The sequence below is a fragment of the Trichoderma aggressivum genome (assembly GCF_033847375.1).
Source record: "Trichoderma aggressivum f. europaeum strain CBS 100526 chromosome Unknown scaffold_001, whole genome shotgun sequence".
NCBI lineage: Eukaryota > Fungi > Ascomycota > Sordariomycetes > Hypocreales > Hypocreaceae > Trichoderma > Trichoderma aggressivum.
In genome coordinates, this window is record NW_026946367.1 from 920,989 (window position 1) to 938,189 (window position 17,201).

The 17,201-nt window shown below is 51.8% G+C and overlaps 3 protein-coding genes across 3 annotated transcripts; 2 read left to right on the forward strand and 1 right to left on the reverse strand.

Moving 5' to 3' along the window:
* Nucleotides 1-2,012: 2,012 nt before the first annotated feature.
* On the forward strand, nucleotides 2,013-6,350 carry Triagg1_219 (uncharacterized protein; the record flags this gene model as incomplete). Its single annotated transcript, XM_062897197.1, has 3 exons — nucleotides 2,013-2,080; nucleotides 2,162-5,497; nucleotides 5,570-6,350. 3 exons carry the CDS (start codon nucleotides 2,013-2,015, stop codon nucleotides 6,348-6,350), a joined length of 4,185 nt encoding a protein of 1,394 aa, XP_062760569.1.
* A 3,432-nt stretch (nucleotides 6,351-9,782) lies between these two features.
* On the forward strand, nucleotides 9,783-11,798 carry Triagg1_220 (uncharacterized protein; the record flags this gene model as incomplete). Its single annotated transcript, XM_062897208.1, has 2 exons — nucleotides 9,783-10,026; nucleotides 10,402-11,798. The coding sequence occupies 2 exons, from the start codon at nucleotides 9,783-9,785 to the stop codon at nucleotides 11,796-11,798; spliced, it is 1,641 nt and encodes a 546-aa protein (XP_062760570.1).
* Nucleotides 11,799-12,974: 1,176 nt separating this feature from the next.
* Triagg1_221 (uncharacterized protein) lies at nucleotides 12,975-16,015 on the reverse strand (the record flags this gene model as incomplete). Its single annotated transcript, XM_062897219.1, has 3 exons — nucleotides 12,975-14,428; nucleotides 14,514-15,351; nucleotides 15,434-16,015. The coding sequence occupies 3 exons, from the start codon at nucleotides 16,013-16,015 to the stop codon at nucleotides 12,975-12,977; spliced, it is 2,874 nt and encodes a 957-aa protein (XP_062760571.1).
* Nucleotides 16,016-17,201: the final 1,186 nt, after the last annotated feature.

The following is a 17,201-nucleotide window of genomic DNA, read 5'->3' on the forward strand; positions in this document are numbered from 1 at the left end:
CATGGCGATGGTGAGTTCTGGGCGATGAGCTTGATTCTATCCGTCACTGCTGGCGCTTGTTGTCGGCGTGATGGTGATTTCATGCCGAGCATTGGGAATCTTGCCGCCTGCACTCCATCGGGTTATAGAGTGGAGGAACAAAAGCAGCGAAGAAAAGCTTGCTGGCACAGCCCCTGGAACTAGGCGTTGCCACTGACGGCCGCCCATCACATGATGATCTGATAAGGCATCACGGCGCACAAAAGGCACAATGGCAAGAGGCTTTGATGCGGCAAATCGTGTCTGAGGCAAGGCTGCGGCCGTCTCATGAAGGTCAACGATTCGTCGCCAGTGTCTGCAGCCTGCTGGTACCTGCTGGCGTGTCCTCGCACAAGTATCGGTGATTACGTGGACACCTGGCGGGTACCTCTAGGTGAAGGATCTACGCCCGATGAGTACTTTATCGCCCTAGCAAATAGAGAGGCGCCGCAGGTACTGGAGCTAGGAGCTCACCTTGCACAAAGGTCCCGCTCGGCGTTTCCAAGAGAGCTGTACTTTGGATCAATGGATTGATGGCAAACAGATGCCGCTGCTCCGTGCTACCGTTTTGTTGCTACACCAACACCGCCAATGTCTCTTTTTCGCCCTTCATGTCCAATCGATTGTTTCTGCCCTCGTGAGGCATGACATGTCGATTAACAACGAATAGCCATCGACTCGCCCAATGAGGTCACCAGTCTGCTCGAATTCGGCCATTGTTGGGCTTGCTAGTTGGCGCCTGAAGACCCCAAGCATTGTGGGCTCATACGCATACGTCCTCTGGCCACAGACACGAGACGCTCAAGCATAAAGTACTGGATACTTTGTGAGGCGGCTGAGAATAGCGCAGAAACGAGGTTCCCAGTACCTCACATTGGGACTGATGAAATTTGCATGGCTGCTGCAGTCGTCCGCTCTCATGATCCATGCACGGCCAAGCGGTTTGCGTCCGCTTTGAAATGCCGCTTCCATCTCCATCTCAAACAGGGAGGCCGTCTTGTACTCATCCGTCGGGATGCTTTGCAGCTTCCAGAATCTCGACTCTGGCACTGTACATTGCTTGTGCTTGTACTTGAGTAATTGCCGCCATTACTCGCAAGCACATGTAGAGTACCTTATGCTTAAAGTTCCAAGCCGTGCCCCAAGCGTGCTCCGGAGGTTTCTTCCAGTAGGCACAGGCACAGAGCACCGCTACTTTGAATGCTTCGGGCGGCTGGGGGAAGGGGTACGAGCATTGGCTGAGCGACGGTGGATTTCCTGTTTCCAGCGCCCGGGCGTTTCTTGGCCACTGGCGTCTAGTGCTACAGAGAATGCCCGCCCCCTGTCGTGCCTTGGAAAGACCATGGCGAGCCGAGGTAGCCAGTACCTCTGTGCTAGCAGAACCGGGCAAGGGGCACCTGTATCAGATACCCGCGCAGGCCAGCGAAGAAGGTCCAACAGGTACTAGCACTACCGCCTAGCACTGTAGCCTTTTAGCGACTCCACTAGAAATGGTTGGCTGCAGTGGATCTGATGGGCGTCCGCCTGCCAATCAAGCACCCCTTCATTTTGCACTGCCTCACGCCATACAGCGAAAGTACCTTGGTACAGCAGCATCGCGGCGGCAGCAACATCTGGGCTTGGAGCAGAGTTTCTTGGTCTCTTTTCCCTCCGTCCTGCTCATTCCTTTGTTAGCATAAGGTAGCCATCAATTCTATACTCAGAGCTTTGTTCACCCGGGCCATGTGCTGCTTCTGAACCGTCTCCTCACGCCTCTGCGGCGTCTCTCCATCAACCTCGCGCCACCCCTGTCGAAACGTTACTTATGCAACAAATCTTGATATTAACCCGTCTTCCCTCCCTCGATCACGCCCCCTGGCCCGGCTGCTTGAGTCTGCACGAGCTCGCCATTCCCTCTGCCTCTCCGCCATAGCCTCGCCCGCTCGACACCTCTACCGCAACGGAGCCCTCTCTCAGCTTGCCTGCTGCCTCCGCGAGGCGGCTGTGTGCTGACCATGGCCGACTCCAGCAAGACTGAGCACTCGGGGCCTCCAACTCCTACGCCAACTGGCCGGCAGAGAGCGTAAGTGTGGCAATCAGCCCTGCGAGGCTGGTTCCATCTCCATCCTGTTAAAAACTGTTGGCTGACCGGCTGCATGTGCAGGCCCACGATCACGCTTGACACGACTGCTGTCAATAATAATTCGAGCAGCAACATTGTAGAGATTACCCAGAGTTACGACGGCCAGCAGCCAACCTATAATCTTTCTCCCATCTCCCCCCCAGACGACGCGGTTAGCCCCTCTACCATGGTAGAGCCGCCGTATGGCTTCTCTCACGGAGGGCGTCCCGAACCGCGAACCGACACATCCTTTGATTCCATCAGAGACAGCAGTCGGCCGACGAGTCCTCACAATGTCTCGACTCCCATTGCTGCGCTGGGTGACGGATTCTTGAACGTGCCACCAAACAATCTCAGATCACGGCAGAACTCGGTAGATTCGGAGGATGCCAGCCGCTCGTTCGTCTCGGGAGGCGACACGACTGTTGTCGCTTCCAGCTCGACGCAAACCGACAAATACAAGACGACGCCAACAAACGACAGCATCATGCACGACGACGCCGCATTGACCCCAGACGAGGGAACCGAAAAAGATTTCCAGGTGGAAAACAACCCCTTTGCGTTCACGCCGGGACAGCTGAACAAGATGTTCAACCCCAAGAGCCTTTCAGCTTTCTACAAACTCGGTGGCTTGCGCGGCTTGGAACGCGGTCTGCGGTCAGATCGCAAGGCTGGCCTGAGCACAGAGGAGAACCTGCTAGAAGGCAGCGTTACGTTTGGCGAAGCGACTTCTAAAAAGAACGACAAGCCCAATGACGACGCCCCGGCACCTCCACCTCCAGCACAGGCCGTCCGCGTAACCTCCCAATCGAGCCGGGAACACCGAGGATTCGAGGATCGATATCGAGTCTTTAGAGATAACCGGTTACCAGAGAAGAAGGGCAAGAGCTTGCTGCAGCTCATGTGGATCACTTACAATGATAAAGTGCTGATCCTTTTGTCGATCGCCGCCGCCGTCAGTCTCGCTGTCGGCCTCTACCAAACCTTTGGTCAGAAACACGATGCAAACGAGCCAAAAGTTGAGTGGGTCGAAGGTGTTGCCATTATTGTTGCCATTGTCATTGTCGTCATTGTCGGATCGCTCAACGATTATCAAAAGGAGCTCCAATTTGCCAAACTCAACAGGAAGAAACAAGATCGAAATGTCAAGGTTGTCCGTTCCGGAGCAACGATGGAATTGTCTGTGTACGACCTCATGGTTGGCGACGTGATCCACCTCGAGCCTGGAGACATGGTTCCTGTCGACGGAGTTTTGATCGAGGGCTTCGACATCAAATGCGATGAATCTCAGGCAACAGGCGAATCCGACATTATTCGTAAACGTCCCGCCGATGAAGTCTATGAGGCTATCGAGAACCACGAAAGCCTCAAAAAGATGGATCCCTTGATTCAGTCTGGTGCCCGCATCATGGAGGGCGTCGGTACTTATATGGCGACGTCGACCGGTATTTACTCTTCTTACGGCAAAACTCTCATGTCTCTCAACGAGGACCCCGAAATGACCCCCCTCCAGTCCAAGCTCAACGTCATCGCCACGTACATTGCTAAGCTCGGTGGTGCTGCGGGTCTACTGTTGTTCATCGTCTTGTTCATCGAGTTCCTTGTTCGCTTGCCCCATGATAAAGGTACTCCGGCTGAGAAGGGACAAGATTTCCTCAACATCTTCATCGTGGTTGTCACAATCATTGTTGTCGCCGTCCCTGAAGGTCTTCCGCTCGCCGTCACCTTGGCTCTTGCTTTTGCCACCACTCGCATGCTGAAAGACGCCAACCTGGTTCGGCACTTGAAAGCTTGTGAAGTCATGGGCAACGCGACAACAATCTGCTCTGACAAGACCGGAACGCTAACACAGAACAAAATGCAAGTTGTGGCTGGAACAGTGGGAGTCAACAACGAGTTTAGCAACTCTCGCACCCAAGACCCCGAAGATGGTAACAGCAAGACACCTGCCTCGGAATTTGTCAAGACGCTTAGCGCTCCTGTAAAGGAGCTACTTTTGGACTCCATTGCATTGAATTCGACAGCATTTGAAGGCGAGGTTGAGGGAGAAAAGACATTCATTGGCTCCAAGACGGAGACAGCCCTCCTTCTCTTTGCCAGAGACCATTTGGGCATGGGGCCTGTCAGCGAACTGCGCCAAAACTCGACCACTGTACAGCTAATCCCCTTTGATTCGGGTCGCAAGTGCATGGGAATTGTCGTTCGGCTTTCTGGCGGAACACACAGGCTGTTTATCAAGGGTGCCTCGGAGATCCTGCTTGCGCAGTGCTCGCAGACTCTACGAGATCCATCGTTGGACGACTCTGTAATGCCTTTGTCGCAGGAAGATGGAGATGCCATTGGCCAGCTCATCGTTTCTTACGCAACACGCTCCTTGCGAACCATTGGTCTTTGCTACCGAGACTTCGACTCTTGGCCTCCACGTGGTCTTCGCAGCGGCGAGAACAAGGGCGAAATCATGTTTGAGGATTTGTTCCAGCAGATGACGTTTGCCGGCATGGTGGGTATCCAGGATCCTCTCCGAGAAGGTGTCCCCGAGGCTGTTGAGCTGTGCCAAAAGGCCGGCGTTGTCGTTCGCATGGTTACTGGTGACAACAAGATTACCGCCGAGGCCATCGCCAAGGAGTGCGGAATCCTCGAGCCGGATAGCCTGGTTATGGAAGGCCCCGTGTTCCGCAACTTGAGCAAGCTCAAGCAGATTGAGATCATCCCCAAACTTCGCGTGCTTGCGAGATCTAGCCCCGATGACAAGCGTACTCTGGTCAAGCGACTCAAGTCCATGGGAGAAACCGTGGCCGTGACTGGTGATGGTACCAACGACGCTCCTGCTCTCACAACGGCCGACGTCGGATTTTCCATGGGTATCGCGGGTACTGAAGTTGCCAAGGAGGCCTCGGCAATCATCCTGATGGATGACAACTTTGCCAGTATTGTCAAGGCTCTGAAATGGGGTCGCGCCGTCAACGACGCTGTCAAGCGATTCCTGCAGTTCCAGCTCACTGTCAACATCACCGCCGTCGTTCTCACCTTTGTCACCGCCGTGTCCAGCCCGTCTGAAAGGGCCGTCCTCACCGCCGTTCAGCTGCTTTGGGTCAACTTGATCATGGACACGCTGGCCGCTCTCGCTCTCGCGACGGACCCCCCACAAGACAGCGTCCTGGACAGGAAGCCCGAGCCCAAGGGTTCTTCCATCATCTCGCCAACCATGTGGAAAATGATTATCGGACAAGCTCTGTACCAGCTCGCCGTCACGTTCCTACTGTATTATGGAGACGTCCATGTGGTTCAGCCCATTGTTGGGGGCGACCTTGTTCAAGCGGACATTGAAACCCTGGTCTTCAACACCTTTGTGTGGATGCAAATCTTTAACCAGTGGAAGTAAGTATTTTGGAATAATCCCCCCTCTCTCCTCTTTTCTACGTCTGTGGACGCGTGCTAACAGAGCCGTAGCAACCGCCGGCTGGATAACAAGTTCAACATCTTTGAAGGCTTGACACGCAACTGGTTCTTCATTGCCATCAGCACACTCATGATGGCCGGCCAGGTCCTCATCGTCTTCAAGGGCGGCGCTGCTTTCTCGATTTCGAAGAATGATCAGACTGGCGGAATGTGGGGCATTGCCCTTGTGCTCGGATTCCTGTCCATCCCCATTGGCATTCTCATCCGCCTCATCCCCGACAGCTTTGTCGTGGCGCTGGTACCGGAGTTTTTCAAGCGACGCTCAAAGCAGGTGCCTGGCCTGACCATTTCCGACGAGGAAATGGACCTGTACCCAGAGCCGTTGGTGGAGGTGCGTGACGAACTGAACTTCCTCAGGCGCATGAAGGGAGGGCGCTTGAACAACCTCAAGTATACGATCAAGCACCCCAGGGAGATGATTGCGCGGTCTAGAAGCCAGTCTCACTCCCGGTCCAACTCTATCAATGCATCGACGGATACGCAGGGCCGTGAAGACAGCTTCCCCTCACGCGTTGCCACACCGGTATCGCGACAACATTCCCGGTCGGCCCGGTCGCGCTCCAACTCTGTGCTTGGGGCGTCGACTGTCATGATGGGAATTGTGGCGGCCGGAGTAGGGGCAGGGGGGTGGTCGTCGCCAAACGGCCGAAAACCGGACGAGGAAGCTATGTACCAACTCTACGAACAGCAACAACAAGGAACAAAAGGAGGCTCAGAGCAGAGACAAGAGTCCGCACCAGGGCACAACAGCGAGGCGCAGAATCAGGCGTAAAGGGAGTTGAAGGCTTTGCATAATACGATTCCCCCAGGGTATGATGATTTGTTTATATCTTTTATTTTTCCCCTCTTGTCACTTTCTTCTCTCCCACCCTTTGCCTTTTTTTCTTTCTTTTCTGGGTAAAATATTGCATAGAGGGTGCGCTTTCGATTATTGATAGACGGGAAGGTAATGCGACGAGAATTAAAATTGAGTAATGGCTTTTTTTTTTGATACAACTCTTTTAGTACTACAACTATTATTATGCTGTATGAACAGAATTATTTTTTTATTCTTTTATATGTCAACTTGAATGATGATGTGAAGCTGTTTTATATGTCATGTATGCGTGTGAATATGTGCGTTGTGTCGGTTCAGTGTCTGCGGCAATCGGACTTTGTTGGCTGTGATGGAGCAGGATAACCGATTTCACGGGGTGAAGGAAGTGATTCGGAGTCGCCGAGCGGTTTATTGGAGAATTGGCGTGCTGGGTGCTAAATCTAGGGAATGGCGATTTGCGGCATTATCCCGACTCATGAGGGTGTCTTGAGTGACTTGAACTCGATCGACGGGGAAATGTGAAATGGTAACGATGAAAGATTTTGGGGATGCATAACATTAGGTAGCTAGGCTAATATATTCCTTTATACACTAGAGAAGGTTGCACTTTGCTGAGTTTTTTTTTTTTTTTTTTTTTTTTTTTTTTTTTTTTTTTTTTTTCGAGAGTTGACCTGTGTCAGACAGACGGGAAGATGGACTGCAGCTAATGGAGCAAGGGAGGATGGGATGGAGGGGTTGGGTGAAGTTGGGAAGGGATTAGGCTGTGGTGGGAGGGTATATAGTGTGTGTGTGGTTGTGTGAGTGGTGATGCTGTTGTGTTTTTGGGGATTGGTGTGAGTGGTATGAAAGATTTGGTTTATTTGGGAAAGGATGATTTATTTATTACATGGATGACTGCTAGATTGACGGAGGCATATATCACTTACCTTGGTAGGTAAGGTATATAGAGCTACGTCTTGGCAGGATGAGGAATCAAATGGTGAGACTTTATGATTGAGGGACGGAAATATATAGGCGTGAGGCTAGTTTGTCTTTTACTGTATTTTCCTTTACTCTTTGGGTGGAATACGGAAGCTGTACGGGGGGGGAGAAGAAAGAAAGAAAGAAAGTGGAGGTCGAAATACGGGCAGCAAAAGTAAGAAAACGGGGGCAGCTAAGCAGGAATTGGGTGTATTGCTGGATACGGCAATGATGATAAAATAAAGGCCACTTTTTTGAGGGGGGGGAGCGGGCAAGGGTCAGAATTGAACCTGGTCGGGTAGCAGATAGGGAGCAACATCTCGGGTCGAAACACGTGTGCCGTCATTTTCTGCTCTTTGGTGTCTGTGTCTGTGTGTGTGATCTTGTGGGTTGGGTTATTGTAGTGGACTTTGGATTGTGAGTGCGCATTCCTATTGTGTTGGCTATGTTGTGGCGGCGTTTTTTGGGTCGGGGGATGATGATGGGGGTTACTGTACTTGTTCCTTGTCGTGGTTGGAAGGACAGAGAGAGAGAGAGAGAGAGAGAGAGAGAGAGAGAGAGCCTAGGATGTTGATGAGATTTGTTGTTTGTTATTGGTTGATGATTTTCTACTCTCTTCTTCTTCTTCTTATTGTGTGTTGCTTGTTTACCGTAGGTCGTCCTTGTTTGTTTGCGGTTTTTTTTTTTTCATGGCTGGGTCGGGTTTTTCGTTAGGGGGGGACAAAAGACTTGGGAAGTAAAATGAGTTTATGTGGCTTGCCGGCTGAGTGAGTTTTCCGAGTTAAAGGCAAAACGCAAACGCAAGCATGATGAGGTGACAGATCAGGTTCGGCAAAAAGAGACAGATGAGGGAGGGGAGGGGCCTTGTATATTTTGACTTGCGATTATGCTTGGGAGGTTTTTTTTCCCTTCTCTCGTCTTGAGGCCGTTGAGATGAGATGCACATGGCTGGGGGTTTCCAAGGACTGGCTGGGCAGGATGGCTTGTGGAACATCGGTGAGGATGAAGATGAATAAGAGGTCAATTATGACGAATCCATCAAGAACGAGGACGAGCATGATTGGGACAGTGCGTGCCGTGCCATGGATGCACCTCGCCGGGGGTGCTTTTTTTGTGCGGTGCGTCTTAGTCGATATGTATGTCTCGAAATGCATCACACTAGTTGGCTCAAGGAGATTTGGTCTGGTGGACTAGCAGAGGCGAGATACGTGGACGGCTGTGAGAAGCCAGAAGGGTGAGGCAAGGGGAACAAGAGAAGCAGCAGAAAATGAATGTAATGTGATATGATGATGCGAGTAGCTACTAGTAGGTATAGTAGCTAAAGAACGGTGTTGATTCACACTCACATTCACATTCATGTTGGCCAAGGCAAGGCACCAAGGCAGCAAGATTAGACTCGGTAAAACACACGGTGAGATCAAATAAAATAAATAGCTGATAGAAGCCCACCCAATGATGACCTCGGATGGAGATTCTTGGTCGGTCCTTCTCGAGCTCTGATCTTGTCTCTTGGTAATTGCTAGACCTGCCCGGCAGTACATCCTTATATGTACCTCCTCCCTCCACCCCCCTTGGCCTTTTCCCTTTTCCCTTTAGCACGGACAGGCCAAACCTCAGCCTTTTTCTAATTCCTTTTTGCGAGACTCAATCTAGACCATCTGGCCATCTTTTTTTGTTGCGGCCAACCGTCTTGTTCCCCTTCTCCGTCCTTTGACCTTTTTCTTCCCCTTTTCTTCCCTTTTTCTTCTTCCCTTGACCTTGACTTTGGCCTCTAGACGTTCCAGTTTCTTCGTTTGAGTTGCGCCAGTTTCCCGCCCAGCCCGTTGTTCTGTTTTTAGACGCGGTGCGTAAGACTGTCTGTCTGTCTGTCAGCTTTCCGAACTCGATACGGCCACCCATCCCAGGCCATCAGGAAATAGCAGCAACAAGCAAGATTCAAAGCAGAGCATCCCTGCCCACGCCACGCTCCGACATCAACTTCATCATCGCCGTTTCAACGCGTGGCAACTCTCTGCCTCTTGGCGAATTGTCGCGGCAACTTTCCGGATCGGTTGCACAACTCGCTCTGATTCACATCTCGCCATCTTTTTTTTTTTTCGACTTCTTTGTCTGCCTGTTTCACACACACACAGACAGCCTTTCCTTCACCTTTTTTTTTTTTTTCGCAAACTATATTTTTTTTCACTTTACTTTTTGTCTTTGTCTTCTTCTTTTCTTTTACATAATCGTTTTCTCCTTTCCTTTATTTGTCTTTGCCCCGGCTGGAGCTCATCTGATTCCTTTGTTTGTTTTCTTTTCTTCTTCTTAAACGTTTACTTGTACGTGTGTCGGCTTGTGGATCGAATCTCGAGAGATTCCGACAGGCAATCACACCACCACGCACGCGCAAGATACCAGCCTATACAGCATCAGCTTCTCGTCTTCCAAATGAAACGAGCGCCTGCAGGCAAAAAGGGCGTGACCCTTCCAAAGCGAAGCCAGACGCAGTTGAATGCCCTTGATCGGCTGCCCGAGAACCCAACCCTCGAGGAGATCAAGGAGGCCACCGTCAACGTCTCGCTGGCCGAACTCGAGGAGAGAGTTGCAGACGTGCGCGACTCGTGGGAAACGGATTCGCTCTTTGAAGATGCGCTCGAGGATCTGACGGATGAGAGTGGAGTGTTCTCTGGTAGTAAGTTGCCACCCCGTCCATACCTTTGTTTTACTCGGCATCATGTTCTGCACCTATTGCCGTGTTCTGAGGTGTTTGTTGTTCTTGTCATCGGAAATGACGGTCATGAGTTGACTCATAATGCCTCATTTCGGCTTTGGGGTGTTGGCGAGACTCAAGTGTGTCCTTTATTTTTATTTTTATTTTTTATTTTTTTTTTGGTTATTGTGGTGGCTTCAATCTCTACACTACGCAAAAGCCGAAGCCAATGATGGGCGCGACTAGTTTTGGGATATAGCCGAAAATTGCCTCCTCTGGTTGCTGCCACGGTTTTGAAACTACACACGGCCTGATCCGTCGTGATGGAATCCCAAGTGCTGACTCTCCAACTCGCAGGACCAGACACTTGCACTCCAGAAGAGGCATGCAGGTTGCGTCGCGAACTGCGTGAACAGGGGCCTGCTGTCTTTTGTCAGCGCACCGTCGATGCTGGTCGATATAGCGCAAAGAAGCTTCTCAGCGCCTTTGGCATCCGGCCGCCTGGCTTTCTCGAGGGCGAGCCGGACGAGGCCTACTTCAGCCTCTTGTCGCTGGCCATCACGCGAGAGCTGTCCAAGCGGGCCAAGTTGCATCGCTACAACTCCCTCAACGATGCCGTGCAGCTCATCGACAAGTGCCAGAACATCATCGTCATCACCGGTGCCGGCATCTCCACCTCTCTGGGCATCCCGGACTTCCGATCCCAGGGCACCGGTCTGTATTCCAAGCTGGAGCACTTAGGCCTCAACGACCCACAAGAGGTGTTTGACATTGAGGTGTTCAAACAAGACCCGACCATCTTCTACTCGGTCGCCAAGGACATCATTCCGGCCACTGAGCGCTACACGCCCACCCACAAGTTCCTGGCCATGCTCCATGAGCGCGGCAAGCTGCTTACCAACTATTCGCAAAACATTGATAATCTCGAGGTCAAGGCGGGTCTGCCCAAGGAGAAGCTCATTCAGTGTCACGGCTCGTTTGGCACGGCCAGCTGCGTCCAGTGCCACTACCAGATCCAGGGCGAAAAGATCTTCCCAGACATTCGGGCCGGCAAGATCCCCAAGTGCACCCGATGCCTGTCGTCGCTCAAGACCTCTGGTGCTCCGAAGCGAAAGCGATCGGCAGGCGCAGAGAAGAAGAGGCGGCGCTGGGCTGACAATGACAGCTCCGAGGAGAATTCCGAGTACGACATCCCCGGTGCTGGCGTCATGAAGCCCGACATTACCTTCTTCGGCGAAGCTCTTCCCGACGAGTTCTCACGGCGCCTGACGGAAAACGACCGTGACAAGGTCGATCTGGTGATTGTCATTGGCACGTCGCTCAAGGTCACGCCCGTGTCCGAGATTGTCAGCTTTCTCCCGCCGCATATCCCGCAAATCTACGTTTCGCGCCAGGCCGTTTCCCACATCAACTTTGATATCGACCTGCTGGGCGATTGCGACGTCGTGGTTGCTGAGCTGTGCAAGCGGCTCAACTGGCCATTGGTTCACGAGATGGTGCCGGTCAACCAGGAGATTGATGTGCGCACAGAGGAAGGATACGCAAGCCGCCACGTCTTTACAACCAACAGGCCTGGCGTCGAAGTTGCCAACGAGATGGAGAATGGCAAGGACGCTAAGGATGTGAATGGCAAGGCTTCTCCAAATGGCAATGTTAAAAGTCGCAAGGCTTCTCCCAATGGCGATGTTAAGAATGCCAAGTCTGTTCAAAATGGCAAAGATGGGAAGCAAGCCAAGGGCACCAAGAGCGCCTAAACGGGTTCAGCTATGGAATCTTCAGTCAACACGATGCTGGTCTTGTTGTCGCATTTCTTTGTCTCCTCTTTCGTTTCTTTCTCTCTTTGGGCCGATTTCTTTTTCAGCCGATACATTTCCAGCCTTGTCCGCTTAAAAGACATTTGGCGTTCCGGATCCTCTGTTTGAATCCGTTTGCGTTTCCGCAACACGTTGAGCTCTTGTTCTTGTTTCCGTGTTTTTTTCTGTCAACTTCTCTTCCACCTCCTTGGTTCTACAATTGTTTTAATTCGTGAGCATGTCAAGCGAGCTTTGGCATCGGATTTTCTCGCCCGTGAGAATATTCTGTCGTTTTCACTAGGGATACATATACACGGGAATGGAAGGGGGGAGGCTTAGATGGGTGGCCTCGCTAATATGGAGGGCATGACGAGAAAGACCTCTCTAGACTTGTCATGTATTTTTTCACATAGAGATTCTGAGACTATGATGAGAATACAATGATGTGACTGGTGCTAATCGAATCCTTTATCTTCCCCTCTCGTGTCACTTTTTGCCTTTTTTTTTTTTTTTGTTGAGGCATGCTAGTGGGCTCTGGTGAACTTTGTTGTTAGCAGCCTTACTGGAATTAGATGGTGCGGTGCGTCTGAAGGATGGAGAGGGGCGTAAGCCGGAGGTGAAGAGGAATTGAACTTGGCGGTGGAGATAAGTATAGTCGGGGTTTGATGATTAGTAGTCTTTTGGTGCCGGAGCGACGAGTAATTCATTCCAAATTATTCATTTTCGTATTGAAGCCGGGACGGGGAAACCTTGGCCTCGACACTTGGAACTCTATGGTCGATCTGTAAATACCAATCATTCAATCACTTATATATAAATCGTAAATCTTTAATTTTCACCCTTTTTGGAGCATTTTTCGTTCTTTGATGGTATCTATTTGTTTTTTTGCAACTTGCTCTGTTTCCATACATGGTGGGTAGATATCAACGTTCTTTGTAGACATGTCCGTCCCGTCTATATGCATTCTCGCAGCAGGATACTGCCCGTTTTTTTCGTGATGCTTTCGGCCTTGCACGTGCAGATGATTTATTTACCTGACAGGCAAGGTTTCCCACCATTCTTGTATACATTACACCCCCTTCTCTTCATTCCGAGCGTGCGGATTGTTGGGTCGCAAGGGAAAATAACGAGTCTACGCTAAATCAGACTTTCATACTTGTCCAGACCCGACTTTTGCTGTTGCTGTTGCTGCTGCTGGGTTTGTTGAGGTATGCTACTTGAGAAAGAACTTCCGCTTCCCATGGAGCTGTTGTTCATCCCACCAAAGCCCATTGGTTTCTGCTGTTGAGATGGACTGCTCGAAGCCCATACGTTTTGCGATCCCGTTGGCGGTGGCGCGAGACTGAATCCTGACAGTCCTGAAGTAGAGGGAGTTGCCATCGAGTTACCGGCTGGTGGTGGTGCGAGGGAAAACGATGAGCCGCGAGAGTCGCCCAGCGTGGGTCTTTGGGCGTTGAGCGAGTTGAGAGACATGTTGGACATGGAACTGGTCATGCCTTGGCCGAACGCGGAGCCGGAGCTGGAAGTTGACATTGTAGAAGAGTAGTTTGATGCCAATGGCGGCGGTGTGAAGCTCTTGGCTGTGGTTGAAGCGGTGGACGACCAGCCGAAGCTTGGTGCAGACTGCTGCGCCGGCGTTTGCGGGAAGCCAGATTGCGCCGGCTGCAGGGGCTGGCTGAACTGTGTCGAGCTGGGCGTCATGACTTCGAAGCGGTTGAGGTCAGGGGTGACGGTGCGGAAAGCAGGCTGCTGGGTTTGGAGCGTGCTCGGTTGCTTCACGGGAGGGCTCACGGGGGGCTGAGTTGACCAGGAGAAGGACGGGGTCTGGGGAGTTGCCGTTGATGAACGACTGACGCTGGCGGCGGCCACGTGCGGCGAATCCTCCCAGCTTGGGGTCCTCGCGGCGCTGGAGCTGCCTCCGGGCCTTCCCTTGACCAGCGCTTCAAAGTCGTCCTCGTTGCCGTTTGTAGCATCGAACGCGGTTCCAGTCACTCCGCCAAACGCCATAAAGTCTTCGTTGATGGCGGCTGTAGATCCGTTGATGGAGCCGGAGAGCTCCTGCAGCTTTTTCGTCTGCTCGTCCTCGACTTTGCGTGACAGCGTCTTGATGAGGTCCATGAAAGACTGGAACTGCTTGAGGTTGAGAAGCGGGCCTAAGCTCATGCTCCATAGGATTGGCAGGATATCCATGGCCACGAAATCGGCGTCGGCTGTCTGCCCGACCACGTACATCAAGTCTCGCGCGGCCATCATGACGGCGGGCTCCTTCGTCTTGATGCCCTTGACTAGAGGTACAATCTTTTCTTGCATAGTGTATTTATCCAGGGCGCTGGATGATGACGTCTTCTTGGTTCCTTCCAAACCGCTGAGGCCTCCATCGTCGGCGCTGGATTCGTTGGAGCCGCCGCAGAGGACGACGAAAGCCTGGAGACCGCGGACTTTGATGGCAAGACTGTTTGTTCGACTAAATACCGCGGCAACAACGGGGAACAGCTCGTTCTTGATTGTGCTAAAGTCAAGGACAGGCAGCACGACGGAAAAGCTTCTCAGAGCCACATCAACGATTGCAGGAGTGGGACACTCAATGGCTGCTATAATAACGGGTAGTACGTCTGGGGCATTGGTGTTAGCCTTGAAAATAATCGAATCATGTTTAGGAGAAACGAGAATGCTCACCGTCTTTAAACTCCCCGCCGTTAGTGTTGTCTGCTATTACTGCTATGTTCTCCAAGAAGACCATCAGGCCAGCGTCTCGGGCAGGATCTTTCTCTTGGCTCTGTTTTGCGTTTTCCACAAAGACAGCCTTCAGGGCGGGCCGAACCCTTTCACTGAACGCTCTCCGCGCTGCCGGCAGCAAGGTGAGTATCTTGAAGACGTTCTGCAGGATAGGAGAAAGAAGGTCCTTATCCTTCATCTCATCCAACAGCGCCGGCAAAAGCTTCTTTTCTAGAACCGACTTGGGGAAAGAGGGCAAGACTTTGTTGAGGCCTCGCAAGAATTGAGACTTTTCATTGGGCGTTTTGGCAGGGAAAGTGTCAAGAAACCGGATAGTTGAGACGAGGACGTTGTCAAAGTACTCGCTCTGCTGAAATTCTCGGGCTGTCATTCTCTGTGCAGGTCTCCTTGTGATGAGCTTTGGGAGCACATGATTTGACAAGTCCCTAGGCAGCGGCCTGGACGAGAGATAGTTGTTGGTCGTCGTGGGGACGGTGGAAGGCGAAGAAAACGTCCTTTTATACGAAGAGAGGCTTCCATGGCACTCTATCGGCGACTGGTGTGGTGAGTTGTATAGAGCCACACACAGCAGACCGAGTGAGAACATGTCGGCAGAAGGAGTCAGGTTGTTATCCATGACGAAATCTGGAGAGGTGTAGTCCAAGTTTAGCTGGACAAACTTGGGTAACCTGGGGTCCAAGTTGAGGACCTCATGCAGACTAATGCCATGGATCGAGGTAGGCTTGGTCGAGTTGTCCGCGGGACTACAAAAAGAGAGTCCACTAATCTTCCAGTCAGACTATTACATGGTTAGTTGCCGAAGCCTGCGGACGATGACGTTGATATAGAAGATTTGGACATGCCTTGGCATTGATGAGGACTGCATCGGGAGTCAGGTTGCCGTGGACAAGCCCTGCATTGTCATGTAGAAACTCCAATGCCTTGCTGATTTGTAATAAGCCCTTTTGGATTTCCAGCTCGTCGATTTCGATTTCTCTCCTTCTGCGAACGCCGTCGGCATCTTCTGTAACGTATCGGCTGGATCGTCCGCCAGGGCCAGAGCGTTCTTGCTCGTCTTTTTCTTGAAGCAAGCCTGACAGCGACGCGGTGACGGCTTCTGTGACAAATTGTAAACCACCGCCTCTTGTGTCCTCCACCGGCTCGACAAGTTCGAGGACGCTCGGATGCCGCAGCTTGGCCAAACTGGACGCTTCCTTTTTCAAGCGCTCAACCACCTCCTCGACGCTGCGTTTATAGGATGCGGCATTGCCCTTGCCCACAGAACTGCCGTGTGCGTCTAGGGCCTTTTTGTCAAAGACGAAGGCGCTGTAACTCTTGCCGGTGGACTTCTTTTTCGCATCGTAAATCTTCCATGGCCCGGCCGTTGAGGTTGGATTCGGGGATATCGTATAGTTGGAGGAGATGTTGGTGCTGCCAAAGGACTTGAGCGCGGAGGAGAACATGATGGGTCGTGTGAAAGAGAGTCTTGGTAATTAAGAGATCATATCATCTCATTGCGAGCGAGCAAACAGACGGAACAAAGAGACACGATCTTGAATGCGCCAAAACGGCCTGATGGCACGGGTGAAATGCGCCAGCGCACTTGGAGTGGTACAGCGGGATTTCGAGGCTGAGGACTTTGCAGCAGGAGAGTTTGTCGCTAAATCAGAGGGCGAGGCTGAGCGATGACACGCGTTTTGGAGATTGTCCGAATTGCATGGACAGGTTGATGTTGATGCTATTCGAAGCTGTCTGCTATTGGCCACGCCACTGATAACATGATGCTATCAAGCAGCTTGGCGGCACTGCGCCACGACCGCAAGCCACAGGTGCTCTTAGAAGGCGTCTGACTAAGAAGATTGATGTTAGTAACTCGTGCACACAGAGAGACAAACCTGCCAAGTCATCGCCAGCAGGTAATCCAGTCCCTGAAGCATGTAATTTTGGGTACCTCGGCCAGAAAGCGGGAGTTGGCTTATGTGCAATCCCTATGATTCACCTAAATCCAATTAGCCAGACTCATATAGGTATCACCAACAACACAGATGAGCACAGTCAAACCATTACGGTCTACGCTTCTCCTATATCGGTGACTCCTCGACATTGTCATTGCGTCCTCCCTGCCCAGGCCAGCAAGTGACAATGCATCGAGTATATTAACACCAGCGGCCTGCTGCGGGCTTGCGCGGGTACCCTCGGGCTGTTGAATCCTCTCCGGGCAATTTCTAATTGCAGTCCGGTGTAATTCATGTAGTTCAGCAGCATGCCTGGCCGCTGACTTGCAGGTACCGCAGGCCAGGGTACCCACGATGCACTCTGTCAGGCACGACTACTCCGTACCTTAGTACCTGGTAGTAGTAAGCCCGAAGTCCGGTACCGCTCCGGGCTGTTAGCTTCCTGTCCGCCTTATCCTTATCCACTCGCTCCGTCTTCGCCATCTTCCTCTTCCTTCTGACAATTCCACATATATATATATATATATATATTTGTCCAGAAGCCCAATTGGCGAGGCTGCTTAGGCAAAAGGAGTTCAGTCGCGTTTGTTCGAGCGAGAGATTGGCAGTGTTAATACTCTTTTGGATTATCTGCTGCCACTATATACACAACTGGAATCCCGCTGGGCCTCTAGAGAAAAACCACGACAGCCTT